Consider the following 25,218-nt stretch of genomic DNA (forward strand, 5'->3'; position numbering starts at 1 on the left):
CCAACAGGGCTGTTATTTTCCCCCAGAATGTCTTACCTTACAGATGTTCTTCCTTCTTCAGAACCCTAATGTTTAGCCGTCTTGGTGGTTTGGCAGCCATTTCCAATGCAGTGGTTGACTAGATTTATGAGGGACAGAGAAGCAGCTTGGCTCAGTGGAAAGAGTCTGGGCTTTGGAGTCCAGAGGTCATGGGTTCAAATCCCGGCTCTGCCAATTGTCAGCTGTGTGACTTTGGGCAAGTCACTTCACTTCTCTGGGCCTCAGTTATCTCATCTGTTAAGTGGGGATTAAGACTGTGAGCCCCCCTTGGGACAACCTGATCACCTTGTAACCTCCCAAGCGCTTAGAACAGTGCTTGGCACATAGTAAGTGCTTAATAAATGCCAGTATTATTATGGGTTCAAATCCCAGCTCCACCAATTGTCAGCTGTGTGACTTTGGACAAGTCACTTCACTTCTCTGGGCCTCAGTTACCTCATCTGTAAAATGGGGATTAAGACTGTGAGCCCCCCGAGGGACAGCCTGATCACCTTGTAACCTCCCCAGCGCCTAGAACAGTGCTTTGCACGTAGTAAGCACTCAGTAAATGCCATTGTTATTATTATTATTATCATCTTGTGTCTACCCAAGAGCCTAGTACAGTGCTTGGAACATAGCAAGTTTTTACAACTACCACTATTATCACTGTTAGCATGTACATGGCAGTGTCCTACACCTCTGCCTTCTTACTCGTGTTCCAAGCCTCATTGGGAACACAACTGGCAAAGACGACAGTGAGAAGGATGCTGGGAAACCAAAATCAGTTTCTCCACACAAAGTCTCAGTCCTGAAGCCTTAAGGCGTAAGTAAACCCATCCTTCTCGATGGAAGATTATTTCTTCCATAGTTTCACAATTGCCATCAGAGGCTGGAAATTTAGGTTTTGATTAAACGTTGGCTGTGGCTAATGAAAACAGTGCATTTAATACTTCGACCTAATTTGAACAGACCTATAGAGTGAAAGGAATATGGTGGAACAATCTTTCATTTGATGAAAATATTTTGAAGCTGAGGGAGCAGATGGTGGAAAAATATACTTTTGTTAATAATGAAAGACAAAAACTGAAATCAAATCACAACTATATGTTCAGTTCAGACCAGGCCTCCTACAATAGGGCTGTTCTGCTAACATAAGGGAGAGTAAAATTAGGAAACCAGGTAAGAAAAACAGAAACATTCTGGTTAAGGCCTAGGAACTCTGAGCCAGGATATGCCTCAAGTTTTGGACTGTCTCCAAAAGTCTTTCTTCCAGGATTTCTAGGTGAGAACACAGTCGGTTCTCATGTAGCGGAGTAGTTGAATTCTTCCAGAAATCCCACATCAAAGAAAACTTTGATTGTGATACTCACCCTGTACACAAATGACTTTTTTGACACCAGATCACATGGTTAGAAGAAGGTTTCCTTGATTTGGCTTTGTAGATCTGCATCGAAAGTGAAAGGAGAAGCCAACGGACACATAGCTGGGGGTGTTGGGGTCTCCTGTTCCCTAAATCCTATATTTCCCCTACCCCTCAACACCTTTCCATCCTCTCTTCTGCTCCTTGGCTTTGGGTTGGAGGCATCAAGGTACAAGAGTCTCCTTCTCTCCCAGAAAGGTACAGTTGTTCACATCTCTTCCCAACTTCCCAGAATGTCCAGGGGGTTGTCAGGGAGAGGTTTGCTTAGCAAACAGCCAGTCAATCAATCAAGGTGTCAGAGGCAAGGTAGATCAGAACAGGGCATAGTCAAACAATTAATGGTATTTATTGAATTAACCCTTGCTGTGTGCAGAGCACCGTAATAATTGTGTGGGAGAGTAATGGAGTTGGTAGATACAATCCCTGCCCTGAGGAAATTATAGTCTAGAGTTGGGGTATGGTGACTAGGTTGGCAATAGTGTCAGTTGTGTTTTAATAGGAGATCAGCTAGGTAAGATAGAAGTGGAAAACCAATTGAGTTCCTTAAAGCCAATGATGAGGATCTCTGTTCAGTGCAGAGATGGATCGGTAACCACTGGAGGCTCTTAAGGAGTGAGGAGGCATGTACTGAATGCTTCTTTTAGAAAAATTATCAAGGCCATCAGAATGAAGTGAAGACTGACGTGGAGAGAGACAGGAGACAAGGGAGGACATCAAAGAGGCTGATGGTAGTAGTCAAGTTGGGATATAAGTACTTGGATCAGAGAAGAAGTAGTTTGGATGGAGAGGAAGAGTTGGAGTCTAGGGATTGTGTGTCAGGATTTGGTGACAGACTAAATATGTGGGCCGAATGAGAGAGAGGTGAGCTGAGGATAATGCCAAGTTACGTGTGTGTGAGACAGAGAGGATGGCGATGCTGTTCAAATTGATGAGAAAGTCACAGAGAGGAGAGGGTTTGGGTGGGAAGGTGAGGTGTGCTATTCTGGACACGTTTAAAGGTGTTGGTGGAATATCCAAGTCGAAATGACCTGAAGGCAGGAAGAAACGTAAGTCCTTAGAGAGAGAAGTTAGAGCTAGAGAGGTACATTTGGGAGTTATTCATGAAGACACTAGTTGAAGCTGTGGAAGAAATAAGTCCTCCAAGACAGTGGGTGTACAGGAGAGTAAAAGGAGATCCAGAACTGAGCCTTGAGGGACTCTCACAGTTAAAGGGTGGGAAGCAAAGGAAAAGAGGCCAGCAAGATAGGACTCTGAGCTCATTGTGGGCAGGAATGTGTCTGTTTGTTGCTATAATAATAATAATGATGTTGATGGCATTTATTAAGTGCTTACTATGTGCAAAGCACTGGTCTAAGCACTGGGGAGGTTGCAAGGTGATCAGGTTGTCCCACGGGGGACTTACAGTCTTAATCCCCATTTTACAGATGAGGTAACTGAGGAACAGAGAAGTTAAGTGACTTGCCCAAAGTCACACAGCTGACAATTGGTGGAGCAGGGATTTGAACCCATGACCTCTGACTCCAAAGCCCGTGCTCTTTTCCATTGAGCCACGCTGCTTCTTTATTATACTCTCCCAAGCACTTAGGACAGTACAGTACAGCTCTTACACAGTAAGAGCTCAATAAATAAGTATGATTAAGGAGGAGAATCAGGAGAGGACCATATCAGTGAAGCCAACATGAGACAGTGTTTGCAGGAAAAGAGGGTGGTTCAAAGTGTCAGAGGCATCTGGGAAGTAGAAAACAATTAGGATGGAGCAGAAGCCAGTGGAATTAGCAAGAAGGAGGTCATTGGGGACCTCAGGAAGGGCAATTTCTGTGGTATGGAAAGGGCAGTCAAGAAGAGACTAGGAAGAGAGGAAGTAGATTTAGTGGGTTTAAACATTTCCAGGGTTTTGAAAAGGGATGCTAGAGGGGGATGGGCAATAACTAAAAAGGGCAGTGGTGTCAAGGGAGGGTTTTATTGGGATAGCAGATAGGTACGCATGTTTTAAAACAGCTGTTGGAGAATACTATACTCACAGTAAGTGCTCACTGAAGTATCACTGAGTAAGCTGTAGAAGAGATAAGAAGGAAGGTGGCAAGTGTTTTAAGAAGCTGCAGAAGGATGAGGTGGAAGATGGTGGGAAGGGTGGATTTTAAGAGGAGGTGGGAGATCTCTTGAGATACTGCTGGAAATAATAATAATAATAATGATGGCATTTATTAAGAGTTTACTATGTGCAAAGCAGTGTTCTAAGCGCTGGGGAGGTTACAAGGTGATCAGGTTGTCCCACGGGGGGCTCACAGTCTTCATCCCCATTTTACAGATGAGGGAACTGAGGCAGAGAGAAGTTGTGACTTGCCCAAAGTCACACAGCTGACAATTGGTGGAGCCGCGATTTGAACCCCTGACCTCGGACTCCAAAGCCCGGGCTCTTTCCACTGAGTCACGCTGCTTTTGCAAGCAAGCCAAGCACTCAGCACTATTAGGTTGGACACAGTCCCTGTCCCACATGGGGCTCACGATCTTTATCTCCATTTTACGAATGAGGTAACTGAAGCACAGAGAGGTGAAGTGACTTGCCCAACATCACAGAGCAGACAAGTGGCAGAGCCGGGATTAGAATCCAGGTACTTCTGATTCCCAGGCCCGTGCTCTATTTGCTAGACCCTGTGATGAGCGAGAGGAAGTAGGGAGAGGAAAAGGTCACTGGGAACATCCACGTAGATATTGAAGTTCACCGGGATCAGTGAAGGGAAAGAGAAGGAGATAAGGAATGGGAGAAAGGGATGAAACTGTTTGAGAAAGTTGGAGGTGGGGTCTAGGAGTGGGAAGTGGTAGATAATGGTGACCAGTAATTGGAGTGGGTGGTAGAGGCAGATAATAATAATAATAATAATAATAATGTTGGTATTTGTTAAGCGCTTACTAAATAAAATAAAAAAATAAATTTTGTTATTTGTTAAGCACTTACTATGTGCAAAGAACTGTTCTAAGCGCTTGGGTGGATACAAGGTGATGAGGTTGTCCCATGTGGGCTCACAATCTTAATCCCCATTTTACAGATGAGGTAACTGAGGCCCAGAGAAGTTAAGTGACTTGCCCAAAATCACACAGCTGACAACTGGCAGAGTGGGGATTTGAACCCATGACCTCTGACTCCAAAGCCCAGGCTCTTTCCACTGAACCACACTGCTTCTCTATTCTCTTACCATGTGCCAAGCATCATTCTAAGCACTGGGGTAGAAAAAAGGTAATCAGATTGTCCCACGTGGGGCTCAGTCTTCATCCCCATTTTACAGATGAGGGAACTGAGGACCAGAGAAGTGAAGTGACTTACCCAAGGTCACACAGCTGACAAGTGGCGGAGACGAGATTTGAATCCACGACTCTGACTCCAAAGCCCGGGCTCTTTCCACTGAGCCACGCTGCTTCCTCTGGAAGCAGTGTGGGCTTCAAAGGAAGGGAGAGGAGTGGGATGGTGTGAAAACATCTTTGGGGAACAAGAAAACCCTCCCCCCTTTGCATTAGCAAAGCATTAGAGAAGCAATGTGGCTCAGTGGAAAGAACCCGGGCTTTGGAGTCAGAGGTCATGGGTTCAAACCCCGGCTCTGCCAATTGTCAGCTGTGTGACTTTGGGCAAGTCACTTAACTTCTCTGTGCCTCAATTACCCTAATCTGTAAAATGGGGATTAAGACTGTGAGCCTCACGTGGGACAACCTGATCAACCTGTATCTACCCCAGCGCTTAGAACAGTGCTTTGCACATAGTAAGTGCTTAACAAATACCAACATTATTATTATTATTATTATTATTATTAGCATTCACCAATTTGGGGGGTGTCAGAAGCTGAGCCCGGGGGGCAGGGGTGTGGTCTTCTGAACTGGGTTGGTCACGTCTGTGGCTCCTAAAACTGTAGCTTGGCAGAGACCCCTTAGCTGAGGCCCTGGGCTTCTAACCCCTAAAGCCTGTGTGCAAATCCAGCCCAAGCTCAGTCAATAATAATAATAATAATAATAATAATAATAATGTCATTTATTAAGTGCTTACTATGTGCAAAGCACTGTTCTAAGAGCTGGGGAGGTTACAAGGTGATCAGGTTGTCCCACATGGGGCTCACAGTCTTCATCCCCGTTTTACAGATGAGGTCACTGAGGCCTAGGGAAGGGAATGACTTGCCCAAAATCACACAGCTGACAAGTGGTGGGGCTGGGATGTGAACCCGTGACCTCTGACTCCAAAGCTCGTGCTCTTTCCACTGAGCCATGGTGCTTCTCTGCTTCGCTGCTTCTGTTAGTCAATCCGTTAATCGTCTATATTGAGCGGTTACTGTGAGCAGAACGCTGTACTAAGCACTTGGGAAAGTTCAATATAACAGTCACAGTTCCTGCCCACAGTGAGCTTACAATCTAGAGGGAAAGATGGACATTAATATATAGGAATAAATGACAGATATGTGCATAAGTGTTGTGGGGTTGGGAGGGGGGATGAATTCATTCATTCAGTCGTATTGAGTGGTTACTGTGTGCAAAGCACTGTACTAAGCGCTTGGGAAGTAAAGGGAGAAAGTGACTTGACTCCTGTTCACGTTTTGTTTTGTTGTCTGTCTCCCCCTTCTAGACTGTGAGCCCGTTGTTGGGTAGGGACCGTCTCTATATGTTGCCAACTTGTACTTCCCAAGCGCTTAGTACAGTGCTCCGCACACAGTAAGCGCTCAATAAATACGATTGATTGATTGATTGTACTTCCCATGCGCTTAGTACAGTGTTCCGCACACAGTAAGCGCTCAATAAATATGATTGAGTGAATGAATGAAAGTCAAGGCCATGTAAAAGGGAGTGGAAGAACAGGAAAGGAGGGCTTAGTCAAGGAAGACCTCTTGGAGGAGATACACCTTCAGTAAGGCTTTGAAGGCAGGGGAGAGTAATTTTTGGATAGGAGGAGGGAAGGTGATCCAGGCCAGAGGGAGGGCGAGAGGTTGGCATCAAGATAGACGAGACGGAGGTAGAGTGAGGGTAGTATTGGAAGAGCGAAGTGTGGAGGCTGGATTGGAGTAGGAGAGTAGGAAGATGAGATAGGAGGGGGCAAGGAGATTGAGTGCTTTATAAACTAATGGTGAGGAGTTTCTGTTTGATGCAGAGGTGGGTGGGCAACCATTGGAGGTTCTTGAGGTGAAGGGAATCAAGTCCTGAATGTTCTTGTAGAAAAATGATCTGGGCAGCAGAGTGAAGTACGGACTGGAGTGGGGACAGACGAGCTGACACTGTCGTCACTACTGTGGCACTCAAGGAGGAGAGAAGCTTGAGAGAAGCATCATAGCCTAGGGGCTAGAGAGTGGGCCAGGGAAGTCAGAAGCGCCAGACTTCTAATCCCGGCTCTTCCACTTGTCTGCTGCATGACCTTGGCCAAGTCACTTCACTTCTTTGTGCCTCAGTTTCTCTTCTGTAAAATGGGGATTGAGACTGTGACCCCAAGTTGGTCTCCCCCTTCTAGACTGTGAGCCCACTGTTGGGTAGGGACCGTCTCTATACGTTGCCAACTTGTACTTCCCAAGGGCTTAGTACAGTGCTCTGCACACAGTAAGCGCTCAATAAATACGACTGAATGAATGAGTGAATGAATGAATGTGGGACATGGACTATGTCCAATCTGGTTAGCAGGTATCTACCCCAGCACTTAGTACAGTGCCTGGCACATAGTAAGTGCTTAACCAAAAAAAAAACTTATTTCCAGCACACGCATCATGAGACCAGAGCTCATGAGTGGCTTTCATCTTAAGAAATCCATTTTAGAATTGGGTCTTTGAGTTTTTTGCTGTTGGAAGGGAATGAGTGGGTATGGGATACTTCTCATCAAGCTTATATTTTTAATCTTGAACTTGTGAAAATCAAGAGTTTACTAAATGCTCTGAGACAGTTGGCCTTCAGTGTATTTTGGAACTTTTGGGGGTGATGTCAAAATAATGTCACAACACTAATTGTAAAGGTAGGCTCATGCTGTACACGTAAACACGCACTTAGACTCACCTGTACCCTCCGATTTCCTGTATCTCCAGGGGATTCTGTTTAGCACGTTTTTTTTCCTTTACTCTTTTTGCATTTCAATTCACCGGTCTCAGCAGACTGTTGTGCTCTTGGCTCAGTATCAGGGAATTCCCAGAATTGGCAGGGGAAGTCTGTGGTTTCCTGATCAACGTCTCCCAAGGGATAGGTAAACTGTAATGGAAAGTCCTCCGAGATGGATTAAGATCAACCCACCACTGACTGGCCCTTAGTAGAAGCGGCATGGCCTAATGATAACGACAGTTATTAAGCGTTTACTATGTGCAAAGCACTGTTCTAAGCACTGGGGAGGTTACAAGGTGATCAGATTGTCCCACGGGGGGCTCACAGTCTCAATCCCCATTTTACAGATGAGGGAACTGAGGCCCAGAGAAGTGAAGTGACTTGCCCAAAGTCACACAGCTGACAAGTGGCGGAGCCGGGATTTGAACCCATGACCTCTGACTCCAAAGCCCGGGCTCTTCTCTAATGGATACAGCACAGGCCTGGGAGTCAGAAGGACCTGCGCTCTATTCCCGGCTCCACCACGTGTCTGCTGTGTGACCTTGGACAAGTCACTTTACTTCTCTGGGCTTCAGTCACCTCATCTGGAAAATGGGGATAAGCCCCATGTGGGGCAGGGACTGTGTCCAATCTGATTATCTTTTATCTTCCCCGGCACTTAGAATAGTGCTCGGTGCATAATAAGTGATTAACAAATACTGTTATGATTATTATTATTATTATTATTATTATCATCACTATTTAGAGCTGGGTGGGCCCTATCTATTGGAATGGGCCAAAGATCCCCAATTTTCATTAAAAAAACTCTTGGATTGCACTGTGCCATTTCCATAACTCCTCTAATTTTTTGTTTCAATGCTTTAACTGGTATTTCATACCTGTTTTGAACTTTGGTAACTTCCAGCACTTAGAACAGTGCTTGGCACATAGTAAGCGCTTAACAAATACCAACATTATTATTCAAACAGTCTTGTGTCGCTGCTTAGGGAAGCAACGTGGTCAAGTGGAAAGAGAACAGGCATGGGAATCAGAAGACCTAAATTCTAATCTGGGCTCTGCTGCTGAACTGCTGTGTGACTTTGGGCAAGTCACTTCACTTCTCTGTGCCTCGGTTTCCTTATCTGTAAAATGGGGATTTAAACCTACTCCCTCCTACTTAGACTGTGAGTCCCATGTGGGATAGGGACCATGGCCAATCTTATTGTCTACCCCAGAGCTTAGTGCAGTGATTGTCACATTGTAAGCCCTCGTCAAATACCATTATTATTATAAGTTTGCCGCAAGACCCACTGAGACTGGAAGTCACAATTCTAGTGAAATATGTTTAATTAATCAATCAATAGTATTTGTTAAGCCCTTTGGAATGCAGAGCACTGTAGCCAGTGGTTGGAAGAGTACAATAGAGTAGAATAATAATAGTGATGATGGTATCTGTTAAGCGCTCACTATGTGCCAGGCACTGTACTAAGTGCGGGGGTGGATACAAGCAAATCGAGTTGGACACAGTCCCTGTCCAACATGCGGCTCACAGTCTCAATCCCCATTTTACAGATAACGGCCCAGAGAAGTGAAGTGACTTGCCCAAAGTCACACAGCAGGGAAGTGATGGAGCCGGAATTAAAACACATGACCTTTGATTCCCAGGCCTGTGCTCTATCCGCTATGCCTGAAGAAGTGATCCCATCCCACAGGGAACTCACAGTTTGATAGGGAAGACAGAAGTAAAGTAATTTACAAATAGGACAAAGACTCTGTCAAATTGATATATTCAAAAATGCAGGAGGATGTGGGTGCAAAAGTGCTAAAATGGTGCAAAAGTGTTTAGGAAGGATCTGATTTAGCAATCTGTTTCATTGTGCGTTTGTTTATATATTTATCTATCTGTACATTCAAGTATCTGTTCAGCTATTAACCTATCAGCTCTTCAGCTATCTATTCATTTCACCTACTTCCTGTTGTACTCTTATACTGCCTCCTCTTTGCCATTAGATCATAAGGCTCTAAAGTGTAGAGAACATATGTTCAGTTTTTCTTTGTTGAATTGTACCAAGTGTTTAGAGGAGTTCTACCCACTGGGTAGGTTCTCAATGAATAATAATAATAATAATAATGATGGCATTTATTAAGCCATTTTCTAGACTGTGAGCCCGTTGTTGGGTAGGGACCGTCTCTATATGTTGCCAACTTGTACTTCCCAAGCACTTAGTACAGTGCTCTGCACACAGTAAGCGCTCAATAAATACAATTGAATGAATGAATGAATTAAGCGCTTACTATGTGCAAAGCACTGTTCTAAGCTCTGGGGAGGTTACAAAACGATCAAGTTTTCCTATGGGGGGCTCACAATCTTAATCCCCATTTTACAGATAAGGTAACTGAGGCCCAGTGAAGTGCCTTGCCCAAAGTCACACAGCTGACAATTGGCAGAGCTGAGATTTGAACCCCTGACCTCTGACTCCAAAGCCCGGGCTCTTTCCACTGAGCCACGCTGCTTCTCTACCACTGATACCTGCCTGTACATATTTATTCTATTTATTTTATTTTGTTAATATGTTTTGTTTTGTTCTCTGTCTCTCCTTTCTAGACTGTGAGCCTGTTGTTGGGTAGGGACCGTCTCTATATGTTGCCAACTTGTACTTCCCAAGAGCTTAGTACAGTGTTCTGCACACAGTAAGTGCTCAATACATACGATTGAATGAATGAATGATACCACTGATACCACTGATCAATTGATCAGAAGGTTCTATTAACTCTCTTGAATTAGAGTGTGAGCTCCTTATGGCCAAATTCCTCATTTCGTATGTCTCAAGGGCTCAGTACAGCGCATTGTATCCAATATAAACTAGAATAAAATTGTCACTGGGTACCATAATTTATTAATTCCATGCCCTGCTATTTATTATCTGGTTTCTTGAGAATTTTCTTGCCCAGAATGTTTTGAATTCTTCCACATTTTCATGATTCCTCCTTTCATTCATTCATTCAATCGTATTTATTGAGCACTTACTGTGTGCAGAGCACTGTACTAAGCACTTGGGAAGTACAAGTTGGCAACATATAGAGACGGTCCATACCCAACAACGGGCTCACAGTCTAGAAGGGAGAGACAGACAATGAAACAAAACATGTAGACAGGTGACAAAATCGTCAGAATAAATAGAATTATAGCTATATGCACATCATTAACAAAATAAATAGAATAGTAAATATGTACAAGTAAAATAAATAGAGTAATCTGCACAAAAATATACAAGTACTGTGGGGAGGGGAGGGAGGTAAGGCTGGGGGGATGGGGAGGAGGGGAGGAAAAAGGGGGCTCAGTCTGGGAAGGTCTCCTGGAGGAGGTGAGCTCTCAGTAGGGCTTTGAAGGGAGGAAGAGAGCTAGCTTGGCGGAGGGGCAGAGGGAGGGCATTCCAGGCCAGGGGAAGGACGTGGGCCGGGGGTCGGTGGCGGGATGGGCGGGAATGAGGCCCAGTGAGGAGGTGAGCGGTGGCAGAGGAGCGGAGGGTGCGAGCTGGGCTGGAGAAGGACAGAAGGGAGGTAAGGTAGGAGGGGGCAAGGTGATGGACAGTCTTGAAGCCGAGAGTGAGGAGTTTTTGCTTGATTCATAGGTTGAGGCCACCACTGGAGATTTTTGAGGAGGGGAATGACATGCCCAGAGCATTTCTGTACAAAGATAATCTGGACAGCAGAGTGAAGCATAAACTGAAGCGGGGAGAGACAGGAGGATGGGAGATCAGAGAGGAGGCTGATGTAGTAATCCAGTTGGGATAGGATGAGAGATTGAACCAGCAGAGTAGCGGTTTGGATGGAGAGGAAAGGGCAGATCTTGGTGATGTTGCATTATTACAACACATTGTTAAAATGATTAATTAATATTTATTAATAATAGATAATAATGATCCATCATAATGATTGAGGTATTTGTTATGCACTTATTATTATGTGCCAAGGACTGTAATAAGCACTGGGATAGATACCAGAAGGTCCCACATGGGGCTCACAGCCTCAGTAAGAGGGAGAATAGCATGGCCTCGTAGATAGAGCACAGGCCCGGGACTCAGAAGGATCTGGGTTATAATCCCATTTCCAACATTTTTCTGCTGCGTGACCTTGAACAAGTCACTTCCCTTCTCTGTGCCACAGTGACTTCATCTGTAACATGCGGGGTAAGACTGTGAATCCAGTAGGGGAGATGGACTACATCCAACCTAATTAATTCGTACCTCAGTGTTTAGTACAGTGCCTCACACAAAGTAAATGCTTAACAAATACCATTAAAAAACAAACAAACAAGTCTAGAATCCCTGTTGTGCAGATGAAGGAACTGAGACACAGAGAAGTTAATGTGACTTGTCTAAGGCAACACAGCAGGTAAGTCTGGGAGCTAGGGCTCTTTACACTTGGCCATGCTTGTCTCGTAATAGATGATGAGAATCATGACAAGAATTACTCCGTGCAATGTCTGAAAATGACTTCTCTATGATCATGATGAAATAATATCTTGTTTTCAGTCAGTCAGTGGTATTCACTGAGTGCTTACTGTGTGCAGAGCACTGTACTAAGCTCTTGGGAGAGGAGCAGCAGGGCCTAGTGGTAAAAACATGGGCCTGGGAATCCATAGGAACTGGGTTCTAAATCCAGCTCCCCCATTTGTCTGCTGTGTGACCCTGGGCACATCACTTCACTTCTCTGGGCCTCAGTTCCCTCATCTGTAAAGTGGAGATAAAGACTGTGAGCCTGTCCCATGGGAACGGACCGTGTCCAATCTAATAATGAGTGGTATTTGTTAAGCACTTACTTTATGATAGACACTGTACTAAGTGCTCTACCCCAGCGCTGAGAACAGTGCCTGGCACATAGTAAGCGCTTAAATGCCACATATACCACAATTATTAAGTACCATTACAGTATAACAAAATAACACATTCCTTTTTTCTGTTTCAAAGGGAGCCGGCTGTCCTACCACAAATATCGCCAAAGCCCGACCCTTCAGTTTCATCTCCTACATTACCGCAGCGTGATAATCGGTAAGGCACCAGACATTTCACAATTGAAAGTTTGGGAAAAGAGGGCAGAGGATGACTAGAACCAATATTGTTGCATTACCTTGCTCAATCTTGGGACACCACCCTGTCACATCCGCTCAGTTCTCCTAGATTTTGAGAGACACGGAAGGAAGCCAAAACACAGTAGTGGTTAAGGCTCACTTGGATCTGGATTTGGTCATGAGTTGTGCGTGATGACAGTCCCTTTCCTCTGGCAGTTCCCTTCGGATTATCTGAGGATTGAGTTCATGGATACTTGAACACAGTGGCAAAATGAGAGATTTCTAGTTGGACCGCCCGTCATGTCGGGCACACATAGTAACAAGACAGTGTCACAGGCAGGGCTAGTCCTCTAGACTGTAAGCCCATCGTGAGCAGGAAACATGTCCATTCTAGTGTACTCTCCCAAGCACTTAGTACAGTGCTCTGCACACAGTGAGCGCTCAATAAATGTGACTGGCTAGAGGCCAGGCATTTCTGCTGCCCTCCTCTTCAGTCCTCCGTCCTTTACCTGTGGGAAATCCTTGGCCAGATGGGCTTGTCATTCCCCACTTTCCCCCACTCCTACACCTGAAGGAGTTTTCCCATCTGCCTGATGGGAGTCAGACCCTTTAAGCTTGCATGGATCTGGGACTGAGGGATCCCCCTTTCTCCCTGGAAAAACTTCAGTGGCGATGGTGATGGTGAGAGGGGGAGAGGAAGGAGGATAGGAGGGAGGGAGTGAATGAGTGAATCATGGTCAGCTCTCTCACCCCAGAAACCATCCTTGTGGGGGTGGGGGGCAGGTCTGTGAGCCTGTCACATGGGACAGGTGACATGTCACACAGTCCCACCGTGTCCAGTCTAATAATGATGATGGTATTTGTTAAGCGCTTACTTTGTGCCAGACACTGTACTAAGTGTTCTACCCCTCTAAGGACTCAGAGAGCAGCAGTGGTTGGGGAAGTGGTGGCAATCAACAAAAATGTACCTCCCTTTGCCAACTTCATCCTTCCCAAAGCGTGCGCGCACACCCGCACACAGTATGAAAGCAGTCGAAAACCAGATTTTTTTAAGGCATTTAAGTGCTTATTGTGTGCCTATCAATCAAGTGATCAATGGCATTAGTTGAGCGCTTCCTATGTGCAGAGCATTGTACTAAGTGCTTGGGAGAGTACAATACAATGCAATGTTCCCTGCCCAGCACTTAGTACAGTGCCTGGCATTTAGTAAGCACTTAACAAATACCATAATTATTATAATGATCTTATAGTCTAGAGAGAACTTAGATCCTTAGATCACCTGTAGCCTCCCCAGTGCTTAGAACAGTGCTTTGCACATAGTAAGTGCTTAACAAATGCCATTATTATTATTATTATCCCTTTTATGGTATTTGCTTAATAATAATAATGGCATTTATTAAGCGCTTACTATGTGCAAAGCACTGTTCTAAGCACTGCAGAGGTTACAAGGTGATCAGGTTGTCCCAAGGGAGGCTCACAGTCTTAATCCCTATTTTACAGATGAGGTAACTGAGGCACAGAGAAGTTGTGACTTATCCAAAGTCACACAGCTGACAATTGGCAGAGCCGGGATTTGAACCCATGACCTCTGACTCCAAAGCCCGGGCTCTTTCCACTGCTTCCACGCTGCTTAGTGCTTACTGTGTGCTAGGCACTGTACTAAGGGCTAGGGTAGATACAAGTTTTGTCAGGTTGGACACAGTCCCTTTCTCACACTGGTCTCACAGTCTAATCCCCATTTTACATGTGAGGTAAATGAAGAACAGAGAAGTGAAGTGACTTGCCCAGGATGTCACAGCAGATAAGTGGTGGAGCTGGGTTTAGAACACAGGTCCTTCTGACTCAGGCCCACACTCTATCCACTAGGCCAGGCACTGTAATAATAATAAGAAGAAGACGAAGAAGAAGAAGAAGAAGAAGAAAAAAAGAAGAAGAAGAAGAAGGAAGAAGAAGAAGAAGAAGGAAGAAGAAGAAGAAGAAGAAGAAGAAGAAGAAGAAGAAGAAGGAGGAGGAGGAGGAGGAGAAGGAAGAAGAAGAAGAAGAAGAAGAAGGAAGAAGAAGAAGAAGAATTGTGGTATTTATTAAGAGTTTACTAAATGCCAGGCACTGTACTAAGTGCTGGGCAAGGAACATTATATTGTATTGTACTCTCCCAAACACTTAGTACAATGCTCTGCACATAGAAAGCGCTCAATAAATGCCATCTGCCAAGTAGTATTCCGAGCACTGGGGTAGATACAAGATTAGAAACATTCCATGTCCCACGTGGGATTCACAATCCCAGTCCCATTTTACAGATGAAGTAACTGCGGCACAGAAAAGTTAAGTGACTTTCCCAAAGTCACACAGCAGATACTTGGCAGAGCAGGGATTAGAACCCACATCCCCTAACCCCTTGGCCTGGGCTCTTTCTACTGAGCTAAGATGCTTCTCTTCTCTGAGCCTCCATTGCCTCATCTTTAAAAATAGGGATGAAGATTGTGAGTTCTTTGTGCCAGGCACTGTACTAAGCGCTGGGGTAGTTACAAGATAATCAGGCTGAATACAGATCATGTCCCACATGGGGTTCACAGTATTCATCTCCATTTTGTAGGTGAGGTGACTGAGGTACAGAGAAGTAAGTCACTTTTGTCTAAGGTCAGAAAGCAGACAGGTAGCAGAGCTGAGATTAGAGAAGCAGTGAGGCTTAGTGGAAAGAGCCAGGGCTTGGGAGTCAGAGGTCTTGGGTTCTAATCCTGGCTCCACCACTTATCAGCTGTGTGACTTTGAGCAAGTCACTTAACTTCTCTGTGCCTCAGCTACCTCATCTATAAAATGGGAATTAAGACTGTGAGCCCTACATGGAGCAACCTGATTACCATGCATCTACCCCAGCACTTAGAACAGTGCTTGGCACAAAGTAAACACTTAATAAATACCATTATTATTATTATTATTACTAGAACCCAGGCCCTTTAACCCCCAGGCCCATGCACTATCCATTAGGCCACACTGCTTCTCAGCTTGTCCTGTATAAAGACAGATGAAGGCCACTCTAATCATAGGTTATTTTAAAACAACTTTAAAGAATATGCATTACCATTTAACTCATACAAAAATCAGAAATGAACTCTTAGTCTTCACCATTCTGGAATGAACCAAGAGAAACCCACACCTGAAAATCATTTCATGAGTGTTTTTTTTAAAAAATGACAAACAACCCCAAAGCATAGCATCTGTTTAGGGAATTCCTAGGAGATGTGTTTGCAAGATTGAAAATGTTAGACGCATTTGGATGTATGGTTGTGATGCCTTTGCATTTTGTTTTTGAATGATGAATTGCATTGATTCATGCCATGTAAAATACAGTTAATATGCTATCCTCCAGTGAAATGAGGGAAGTTTCAGAAAGAATTCTGAAAGAGCAGTAGCCTTAGTTGAATGATCATAGTTGGAAAAACCTATTAAGTAGATGGATTTGGGGGATATGACCTGTACCTCAGTGGGCTATTTCTTGCCTTTTTTAAATGACATTAAGCACTTACTATGTGGCAGGCACTGTTCTAAGTACTGGGATAGCTACAAGCTAATCAAGTTGGTCACAGTCTAGATCCCACATGGGGCTCACGGTCTTAATCCCCATTTTACAGATGAGGTAGTGGAGTTCCAGAGAAGTGAAGTGATTTGCCCAAGGTCACACAGCAGACAGGTGGTAGAGACTGGATCAGAATCCATGTCCTTCTGGGCTAGGGAGAGTGGCAAGAGAATGGTGGGGAAAAGATAGATAATTCTGATCTTGATCTGAGAAGAGAAATTCACAAAGGATTCCCATTGATATCTGAAACTTTCAAGATGTCGATTTAACTAGCTTTCGATGAACTTACTGTATCTCAATTAATTTGAAATTTCAAATCCTCCTCCGTTGCAGGTAAAAAAGAAGGGGGGCAACTTACACACTTTTAGCACTCCTTTATCCAGAGAGATTTTTAATGAAAAAATAAAGGAAATGTTCCTTTAATGTAATTAATAGATGTCCTCAGGAGGACAAATTATAGTTAAAGATTTCTTGTGAACCACCAAACATATGTAAGTAGGTCAGTCAGTCACAGAGAATTGTCTGAGGCCATAAATTGATAATACACTTGAATTCCTAAGAATTTTTCATATATTGTCAGTTCATTTTAATTTAATAGAATTATTAGAATGGGTGCATTTGAAACAATAACATTTTTCCATTTTAGTAGCACAAATACATCTTTAGTGTCATTGCTTTAGTGGCATTTTTTCAAACAAAAAAAGCAACAATTGTATTGCCAGCTTATTCTCTGAAACAGATTTCTATTAGCTGAAAACAGCATGAGTTAACCCTTTAATAGGAGGGAGAGTGGATAAGATTAATGGCTGGTCAGTGGAAAACGATAGAGACTTATAGAAGATATATTCTTGATTATAACAAAGATATAGGAGTGATCTAACAGCCTTCATGACAGCATACTGAACGTTTGTGCTTATGTACATTATAGAATGATAAAATGAAATGAATTCATTCAATCTCAATGACAGTTTTGACTATTATATTTTCCCTTTGATATTTTTGAAGATAATGTTGTTTGGTGACTTTATTTTAGAAAGTATTATTACATTGTTATTAATGAAGATTTATTTTAAAGTGTCATTTTTAACATTTTTCAAAGGCAGATATGCCCACCTAAACCAGCCATACACAGTGAAAGAAGCAGAAGCTCTGAGAGAAGCATAAGGTAGGTCTTAAATGTAAGCAACCAACACTAACAGGAGCAATACAATAGTGTTAATATTGATAATTATAATAATGTGGCATTTAAGTGGTTACTATATGCCAAGCACTATTATACACTACGAAACAAGATAATTAGGTGAGACAAAATCTCCGGTCACATGTGGGGCTCGCAGTCCAAGATGGAAGGACATCTGGGATTGGATCTCCATTTTACAGAGGAGGAAACTGAGGCACAGAAAAATTAAGAGAAATGTTCAAGGTCACACAATTCATTCATTCATTCAATTGTATTTATTAAGCACTTACTGTGTGCAGAGCACTGTACTAAGCGCTTGGGAAGTACAAGTTGGCAACATATAGAGACGGTCCCTACCCAACAGCGGGCTCACAGTCTAGACACAATGGTCAAGTGGTAGAGATGGATTTGGAATGCTCATTATCTAAGGGAAAAGGAAAGCAGGTATTGGACCCCCATTTTACAGCTGAAGCATAGAGAAGTGAAGAGTTTTGTTCAAAGTAACACAGCAGACAAGTGCTGGAGATGGAATTAGAACCCAGGTTCTTTGTCTCCCAGGCCTGAGCTCTTTCCACTAGGTCACACTGTCACCCAAACGATATAAAAAAATACAGCTCTCAATTCACAGATGCTACTTTAGTGGAAAAAAAATACAAATCATTTTATTTTATTCTTGTTCCTCCCCAAATTTCAGGATTCCTTTTTTGATTGCTGTGGGTCATGCTGGTCTGACTCATAGCCCAGGTGTCATTTCTCACTTGTGATACCACGTTGTCTGAAACTGTGCTCCTGAAGTATTTCCTCTGTCCTCCTTGTTCCAGTTCACTGTAGAGCAGGTGCTTGGGTTTCCTGCTGTCATTCATTTTTTTTTAATAGCTTTAATGCTAGGAAACTGACTTTGACCTAATACTTTTTTGATTATGATCCTGCCTAATCATTTGATGTGCACTGTAGCTCCGAAGCAAAAATGATGGAATGGCTCAAAGAATTTGATGTTGCATCCGTAGAAGGTGTGAGGCCTTGCAATTATAGAAAAGGTTAGACAGGATTACAGCTGTGTTAACTGTTTGGTTTGAAGCTTTATGCTACGTGGCCACCACATTATGTCTGACAGTCTTCCCAAATCATGGAACTGTCTCAAGTTCCTCTCCTCCAATTCTCTCCTTCCTCCCCCAATCTGGCTTCTATCCCCTTCACACCACAGAACTGCCCGCTCAAAGGGCGCCAATTTTCTCCTTGCCATATCTAATGGCCTCTACTCCTCCTCGACCTCTCAGATGCCTTTAACACTATGGACCATCCCCTTCTCCTGGAAACATTATTCAACCTCAGCTTCACTGGCACTGTCCTCTCCTGGTTCTCCTCCTGCTCTCTGGCCTCCATTCTCGATCTCCTTTGCAGGTTCCTCCTTTGCCTCCCACCCCCTAACTGTGAGTGTCTCTCAAGGTTCAGTTCTAGGACTGCTGCTATTCTCCATCTACACCCACTCCCTTGGAGAATTAATTCACTCTTGTAACTTCAACTACCACCTCTACATGGATGATAGTCAAATCTACATCTTCAGCCCTGATCTCTCTCCCTCTCTGCAGTCATGCATTTCCTCCTGCCTTCAAGACATATCTACTTGGATGTCTTACCATCATCTCAAACGTAATATGCCTGAAATAGAACTTATCTTCCCACCCAAACCCTGTCTTCCCCGTGACTTTCCCATCACTGTAGATGGCACCACCATCCTTCCTGTCTAACGAGCCTGCAACCTTGGCATTATCCTTGACTCCTCTCATTCAGCCCACATATTCAATCCATCACTAAATCCTGTCAGCTCCACCTTCACAACATCACTAAAATCCACCCTTTCCTTTCCATCTAAACTGTTACCATTGAATTCAATTACTCATCCTGTCCCAACTTGATTACTGTATCAGCCTCCTCATTGACCTCCCAGCCCTCTCTTCCCCTCTCCAGTCCATACTTCACTCTGCAGCCCAGATAATCTTTCTATAAAACTTCAGGCCATATTTCCCTGCTCTTCAAAAACCTCCAGGGGTTGCCCATCCACCACTGCATCAAACAAAAACTCCTCACCATTGGTTTTAAAGCAGTCAATCACCTTGCTCCATCCTACCTCACCTCACAACTCTCCTACTTCAAACCAGCCCGCACACTTTACTCCTCTAATATAACCTTCTCATTGTACGTGAATCTCATCTATCTTACCACCAACCTCTTACCCACATCCTGTCACTGGTCTGGAACATATTCATAGCCGACAGACAATTACTGTCCCCTTGTCGTTTTAAAGCCTTTTTGAAGGCACATCTCCTCCAAGAGCAGATGCATCTCCCTTGTTCCCTCCCAGCCCCACAGAACTTATGTACATATCTGTAGTTCATATTAATGTCTGCCTCTCCCTCTACTCTGTAAGCTCATTGTGAGCAGGAAATGTCTGCTTATTGTTATACTCTTCCAAGCACTTAGTACAGTGTTCTGCATGCAGTAAGTGCTCAATAAATACGATGGAATGAAAATGTCTAGCGATGTGACATCTAACAACCCTCTTTATCCCTTACATACTTAACTTTCGACTAACCCATCATGGATTCAGTCAATCAATCAGTGGTATTTATTGAGTGCTTAATATATGCAGAACACTCCTACTATTCTCTTGGGAGAATACAATATAACAGAATTAGCAAACAAAAAGTAATAATGATGATGGCATTTGTTAAGCGCTTACTATGTGCCAAGCACTGCTCTAAGTGGTGGGGTAGATACAAGGTAATCAGGTTGTCGCATGGGGGGCTCACAGTTTTAATCCCCATTTTACAGATGAGGGAACAGGCAAAGAGAAATTAAGTGGCTTGCCCAAGGTCACACAGAAGTCAAGCGGTGGAGCTGGGATTAGAACCTATGTCCTCTGACTCCCAAGCCTGTGCTCTTTCTTCTAAGCCATGTTGCTGCTTAAATTCCCTTCCCATAAGGAGCTTGCAGTCTAGAGTGGAGCATACAGTTAAGAAGGGATTGTTCATCCATAAATTTATCCAAACATTTTAGAACTACTAACATTTTCAACATGCATAATTTCCTGTCATAAATTTCACTTGGTGGTCAATGTCAGTGTATAGGAAGTGTTTCCTTTTATTTGGCATGAACCTTTGACCTTCTGGTGACTTTTGAATTTGATGAACAATGATTCCATACAATTCAGTGGTATTTTTCATTACATATGTGACAGTCCCTATTTTTATTATATATAATCCTAGTTTGGAGTCAATCAGTTAAGGAGCCCTAATCTCATGAAGTCTCTATTGCTAAATCCAAGGACTCTTCCTCTGCCCTCTCAAGGTGGTCATTAGCTTTCTACAGATATGTTGATGGATATCTTTCCCGCTGCTTACATTTCAACAACTTAATTTTTGTTTTAATTATTTGAAGCAACCAAGATCTTGGCAGTCTCATCAAAGTGGACCCAAAGGCAAACAGGAGTGACAATGAGTAAGTAAAACCTGAAGAACTATCTTGTGTTTGTTTTGTTTTGTTGTCTGTCTCCCCGCTTCTAGACTGTGAGCCTGTTATTGGGTAGGGATTGTCTCTATTTGTTGCTGAATTGTACTTTCTAAGCGCTTAGTACAGTGCTCTGCACATGGTATGCATTCAATAAATATGATTGAATGAATTGATTGAAAGAATGAATTTGGGTGAAATTATTTCCAGATGGGTTATTTGATTCCTTCAATCATTCAGCATGGGTGGATTTTTGTGTTCTCTTGTGAAATTTTCCAGGCTCTTGGGAAATTAATTAATCAGTTGTATTTATTGAGTGTTTACTGTGTGCAGAGCACTGTATTAAGCGCTTGGGAGAGTACAGTGCAACAGAGTTGGGAGACACGTTCCCTGCACGCAACAGGCTTACAGTCTGGAGGGGGATATAGACATTAATAAATTATGGATATGTATAAAAGTGCTGTGGGGTTGAGGGAGGTGTAAGTAAAGAGTGCAAAAGCAACATAGAAGGGAGTGGGAGAAAAAGAACTGAGGGCTTATGGAAAGTCGCTTTCTTTCATTCAATCATTCATTCATTCTTACATTCAATTCATTCATTCATTCAATCGTATTTATTGAGTGCTTACTGTGTTTAAAGCACTGTACTAAGCCCTCAGAAAGAAGTGGAGACAATCCCTACCCAACGGTACACAATTGTTAGGAATGATTGGCAAAGACGTTTCTGACTCTTCAGAGCCTCGTACACGATATGTTAACATTTCCAAATGACCATTTACTGTGGTTCACTTTTGAATGAGCTTGTATATTAAGATCTTGATAATCTATTATTACTCACTTGTATTTCTTTGTGTTTAAAGAAGTCAAGACCTCAGTGGTCTCATCAGAGTGAACCCCCAGAAGGACAAAGATGGAAAAGGGTAAGATCTGAGGGAGCTCTAACAGTGCTCTGCACACAGTAAGTGCTCAATAAATACGATTGAATGAATGGAAAGTATTCAACCGGATTGCCTAGAGAACCTCCGTCTTGGTACAACAAGATAAGCTCCAGCTCTCCCCATTACTTACTAACGGCTCATTTCAACAAATTGATCTATTATTACTTACTTGTATTTCTTTGTGTTTATAGGAGTCAAGACCTCAATGATCTCATCAAAGTGAACCCCCAGAAGGACAAAGATGGAAAAGGGTAAGATTTGAGGGAGCTCTAACAGTGCTCTGCACACAGTAAGTGCTCTATAAATATGATTGAATGAATGGAAAGCATTCAACTGGATTGCCTAGAGAACCTCTGTCTTGGTACAATAGGATAAGTGCCACCTCTCCCCATTACTTACTACTGGGTCATTTCAACACATTGACCTATTATTACTCACTTGCATTTCTTTGTGTTTAAAGAAGTCAAGACCTCAATGATCTCATCAAAGTGAACCCCCAGAAGGACAAAGATGGAAAAGGGTAAGATCTGAGGGAGCTCCAACAGTGCTCTGCACACAGTAAGTGCTCAATAAATACGATTGAATGAATGGAAAGTATTCAACCGGATTGCCTAGGGAACCTCCGTCTTGGTGCAATAAGATAAGCGCCAGCTCTCCCCATTACTTACTAATGGCTCATTTCAACAAATTGATCTATTATTACTCACTTATATTTCTTTGTGTTTAAAGGAGTCAAGACCTCAATGATCTCATCAAAGTGAACCCCCAGAAGGACAAAGATGGAAAAGGGTAAGATTTGAGGGAGCTCTAACAGTGCTCTGCACACAGTAAGTGCTCAATAAACATGATTGAATGAATGGAGAGTATTCAACTGGATTGCCTAGGGAACCTCTGTTTCGGTACAATAAGATAAGTGCCTGCTCTCCCCATTACTTACTAACGGCTCATTTCAACAAATTGATCTATTATTACTTACTTGTATTTCTTTGTGTTTAAAGGAGTCAAGACCTCAATGATCTCATCAAAGTGAACCCCCAGAAGGACAAAGGTGGAAAAGGGTAAGATTTGAGGGAGCTCTAACAGTGCTCTGCACACAGTAAGCGCTCAATAAATACAATTGAATGAATGGAAAGTATTCAGCTGGATTGCCTGGAGAACCTCCGTCTTGGTACAACAAGATAAGCTCCAGCTCTCCCCATTACTTACTAACGGCTCAATTCAACAAATTGATCTATTACTTACTTGTATTTCTTTGTGTTTAAAGGAGTCAAGACCTCAATGATCTCATCAAAGTGAATGCCCAGAAGGACAAAGATGGAAAGGGGTAAGATGTGAGGGAGCTCTAACAGTGCTTTGCACACAGTAAGTGCTCAATAAATACGATTGAATGAATGGAAAGTATTCAACCAGATTGCCTAGGGAACCTCCGTCTTGGTGCAATAAGATAAGCGCCAGCTCTCCCCATTACTTACTAATGGCTCATTTCAACAAATTGATCTATTATTACTCACTTATATTTCTTTGTGTTTAAAGGAGTCAAGACCTCAATGATCTCATCAAAGTGAACCCCCAGAAGGACAAAGATGGAAAAGGGTAAGATTTGAGGGAGCTCTAACAGTGCTCTGCACACAGTAAGTGCTCAATAAATATGATTGAATGAATGGAAAGTATTCAACTGGATTGCCTAGGGAACCTCCGTCTTGGTACAATAAGATAAGTGCCTGCTCTCCCCATTACTTACTAACGACTCAAGTCAACAAATTGATCTATTATTACTTACTTGTATTTCTTTGTGTTTAAAGGAGTCAAGACCTCAATGATCTCATCAAAGTGAACCCCCAGAAGGACAAAGATGGAAAAGGGTAAGATTTGAGGGAGCTCTAACAGTGCTCTGTGCACAGTAAGCACTCAGTAAATACGATTGAATGAATGAATGAATGAATGAAAAGTATTCAACCGTAGAGAACCTCTGTCTTGGTACAGTAAGATAAGTGCCAGTTCTCCCCATTACTTACTAACGGCTCATTTCAACGAATTGAACTAATGAATTGAATTTCAATGAATGGAACTGAATTGCCCACTGACAGTTTTCAGTCTGGCTTTGTCTGACAGGTCAGATAGGTACTCCTGGATCCCAGGTAGGCTCAGACTTTCAACACAACTCGTTCCTGAAATTGTGAAAATGGTATTGATTAGAACAAATTTGCCTGTAGAAATAATGTCGTAAATGGGAGATTGGTTTCTGAACCAAGAATTGTCTTGTGTTATGCCATTGGAGTTATATCTGACATAGTGACACCATGGATACATCTGTCCTAGAATGGCCCACCTCCACCTTCTGGTAGTGGATCCATTGAGTTTCCTTGGCTACCCATTTTTTAGTGATATTTGTTAAGCACTTACTAGGTGTGAAGCCCTGCTCTAAACACTGGGATGGATAATAATAATAATTGTGATATTTGTTAAGCACTTACTATGAGCCAGGCACTGTATTAAGCACTGGGGTGGATATAAGCAAATCGGGTTGGACACAGTCGCTGTCACACAAGGGGCTCACAGTCTTAATCCCCTTATTACAGATGGGGTAACCGAGGCACAGAGAAATGAAGTGACTTGCCCAAGGTCACATAGCAGATAAGTGGTGGAGTCAGGATTAGAACCCATGACCTTCTGACTCCAGGCCCGTGTTTTATCCACTATATGTTGCTGCTTGGTTCAAGGAACAAAGGTCTTTGCTCTGCAGGCCAGAGGCCACTGTCCCTGCACCAATGTGAAGACAAGTCAGATAATAATAAAATAATTTTGATCAAAATACTGGGACTGCTGGGAAGTAACGTGGCCTCGTGGAAAGAGCATGGACTTAGGAGTCTGAGGACCTGGATTCTAATTCTGACTTGGTCACTTGCCTGCATATAATAATAATTATTATTATTATTATTTCAGAGAAGCAGTGTGGCTCAGTGGAAAAGAGCACGGGCTTTGGAGTCAGAGGTCATGGGTTCAAATCCCGGCTCTGCCAATTGTCAGCTGTGTGACTTTGGGCAAGTCACTTAACTACTCTGTGCCTCAGTTACCTCATCTGTAAAATGGGGATTAAGGCTGTGAGCCCCCCGTGGGACAACCTGATCACCTTGTAACCTCCCCAGTGCTTAGAACAGTGCTTTGCACATAGTAAATGCTTAACAAATGCGATCATTATTATTATTATTATTATTATTATTATTATTTCATACCCTCCAACAGTCCTTGCCTATCCCCTGAAACACCCTATTATCTGACATCCCAGTTTCTGACATCAATCTTGGTGGTCCTGGGCATTCCTGACATGTGTCTGCATATTTGGAGTGTCCCCTGGTTGGGAATCTGTACAGTTTTGATGATGATGATGGTATTTGTTAAGCGCTTACTATGTGCCAAGCACTGTTCTAAGCACTGGGGTTTTTGTTGATGTTGTTTTGTTTTAAAGAGTATTTGTTAATAAATTAC

General features: G+C 43.0%; 1 protein-coding gene across 1 annotated transcript in view; it reads left to right on the plus strand.

Annotated features, from left to right (window-relative positions):
- SCEL (sciellin) overlaps nt 1–25,218 on the plus strand; it is a 184,279-nt gene that overhangs the window by 58,713 nt on the left and 100,348 nt on the right. The window contains exons 10-19 of the mRNA XM_038742716.1: nt 12,436–12,516; nt 17,210–17,275; nt 20,729–20,788; nt 21,924–21,983; nt 22,193–22,252; nt 22,462–22,521; nt 22,731–22,790; nt 22,997–23,056; nt 23,266–23,325; nt 23,535–23,594. Of these exons, the coding sequence (XP_038598644.1) occupies nt 12,436–12,516; nt 17,210–17,275; nt 20,729–20,788; nt 21,924–21,983; nt 22,193–22,252; nt 22,462–22,521; nt 22,731–22,790; nt 22,997–23,056; nt 23,266–23,325; nt 23,535–23,594 (627 nt within the window). The remainder of the gene's footprint in view (nt 1–12,435; nt 12,517–17,209; nt 17,276–20,728; nt 20,789–21,923; nt 21,984–22,192; nt 22,253–22,461; nt 22,522–22,730; nt 22,791–22,996; nt 23,057–23,265; nt 23,326–23,534; nt 23,595–25,218) is intronic.

Source organism: Tachyglossus aculeatus, chromosome 2 (assembly GCF_015852505.1).
Source record: "Tachyglossus aculeatus isolate mTacAcu1 chromosome 2, mTacAcu1.pri, whole genome shotgun sequence".
Classification (NCBI taxonomy): Eukaryota; Metazoa; Chordata; class Mammalia; order Monotremata; family Tachyglossidae; genus Tachyglossus; species Tachyglossus aculeatus.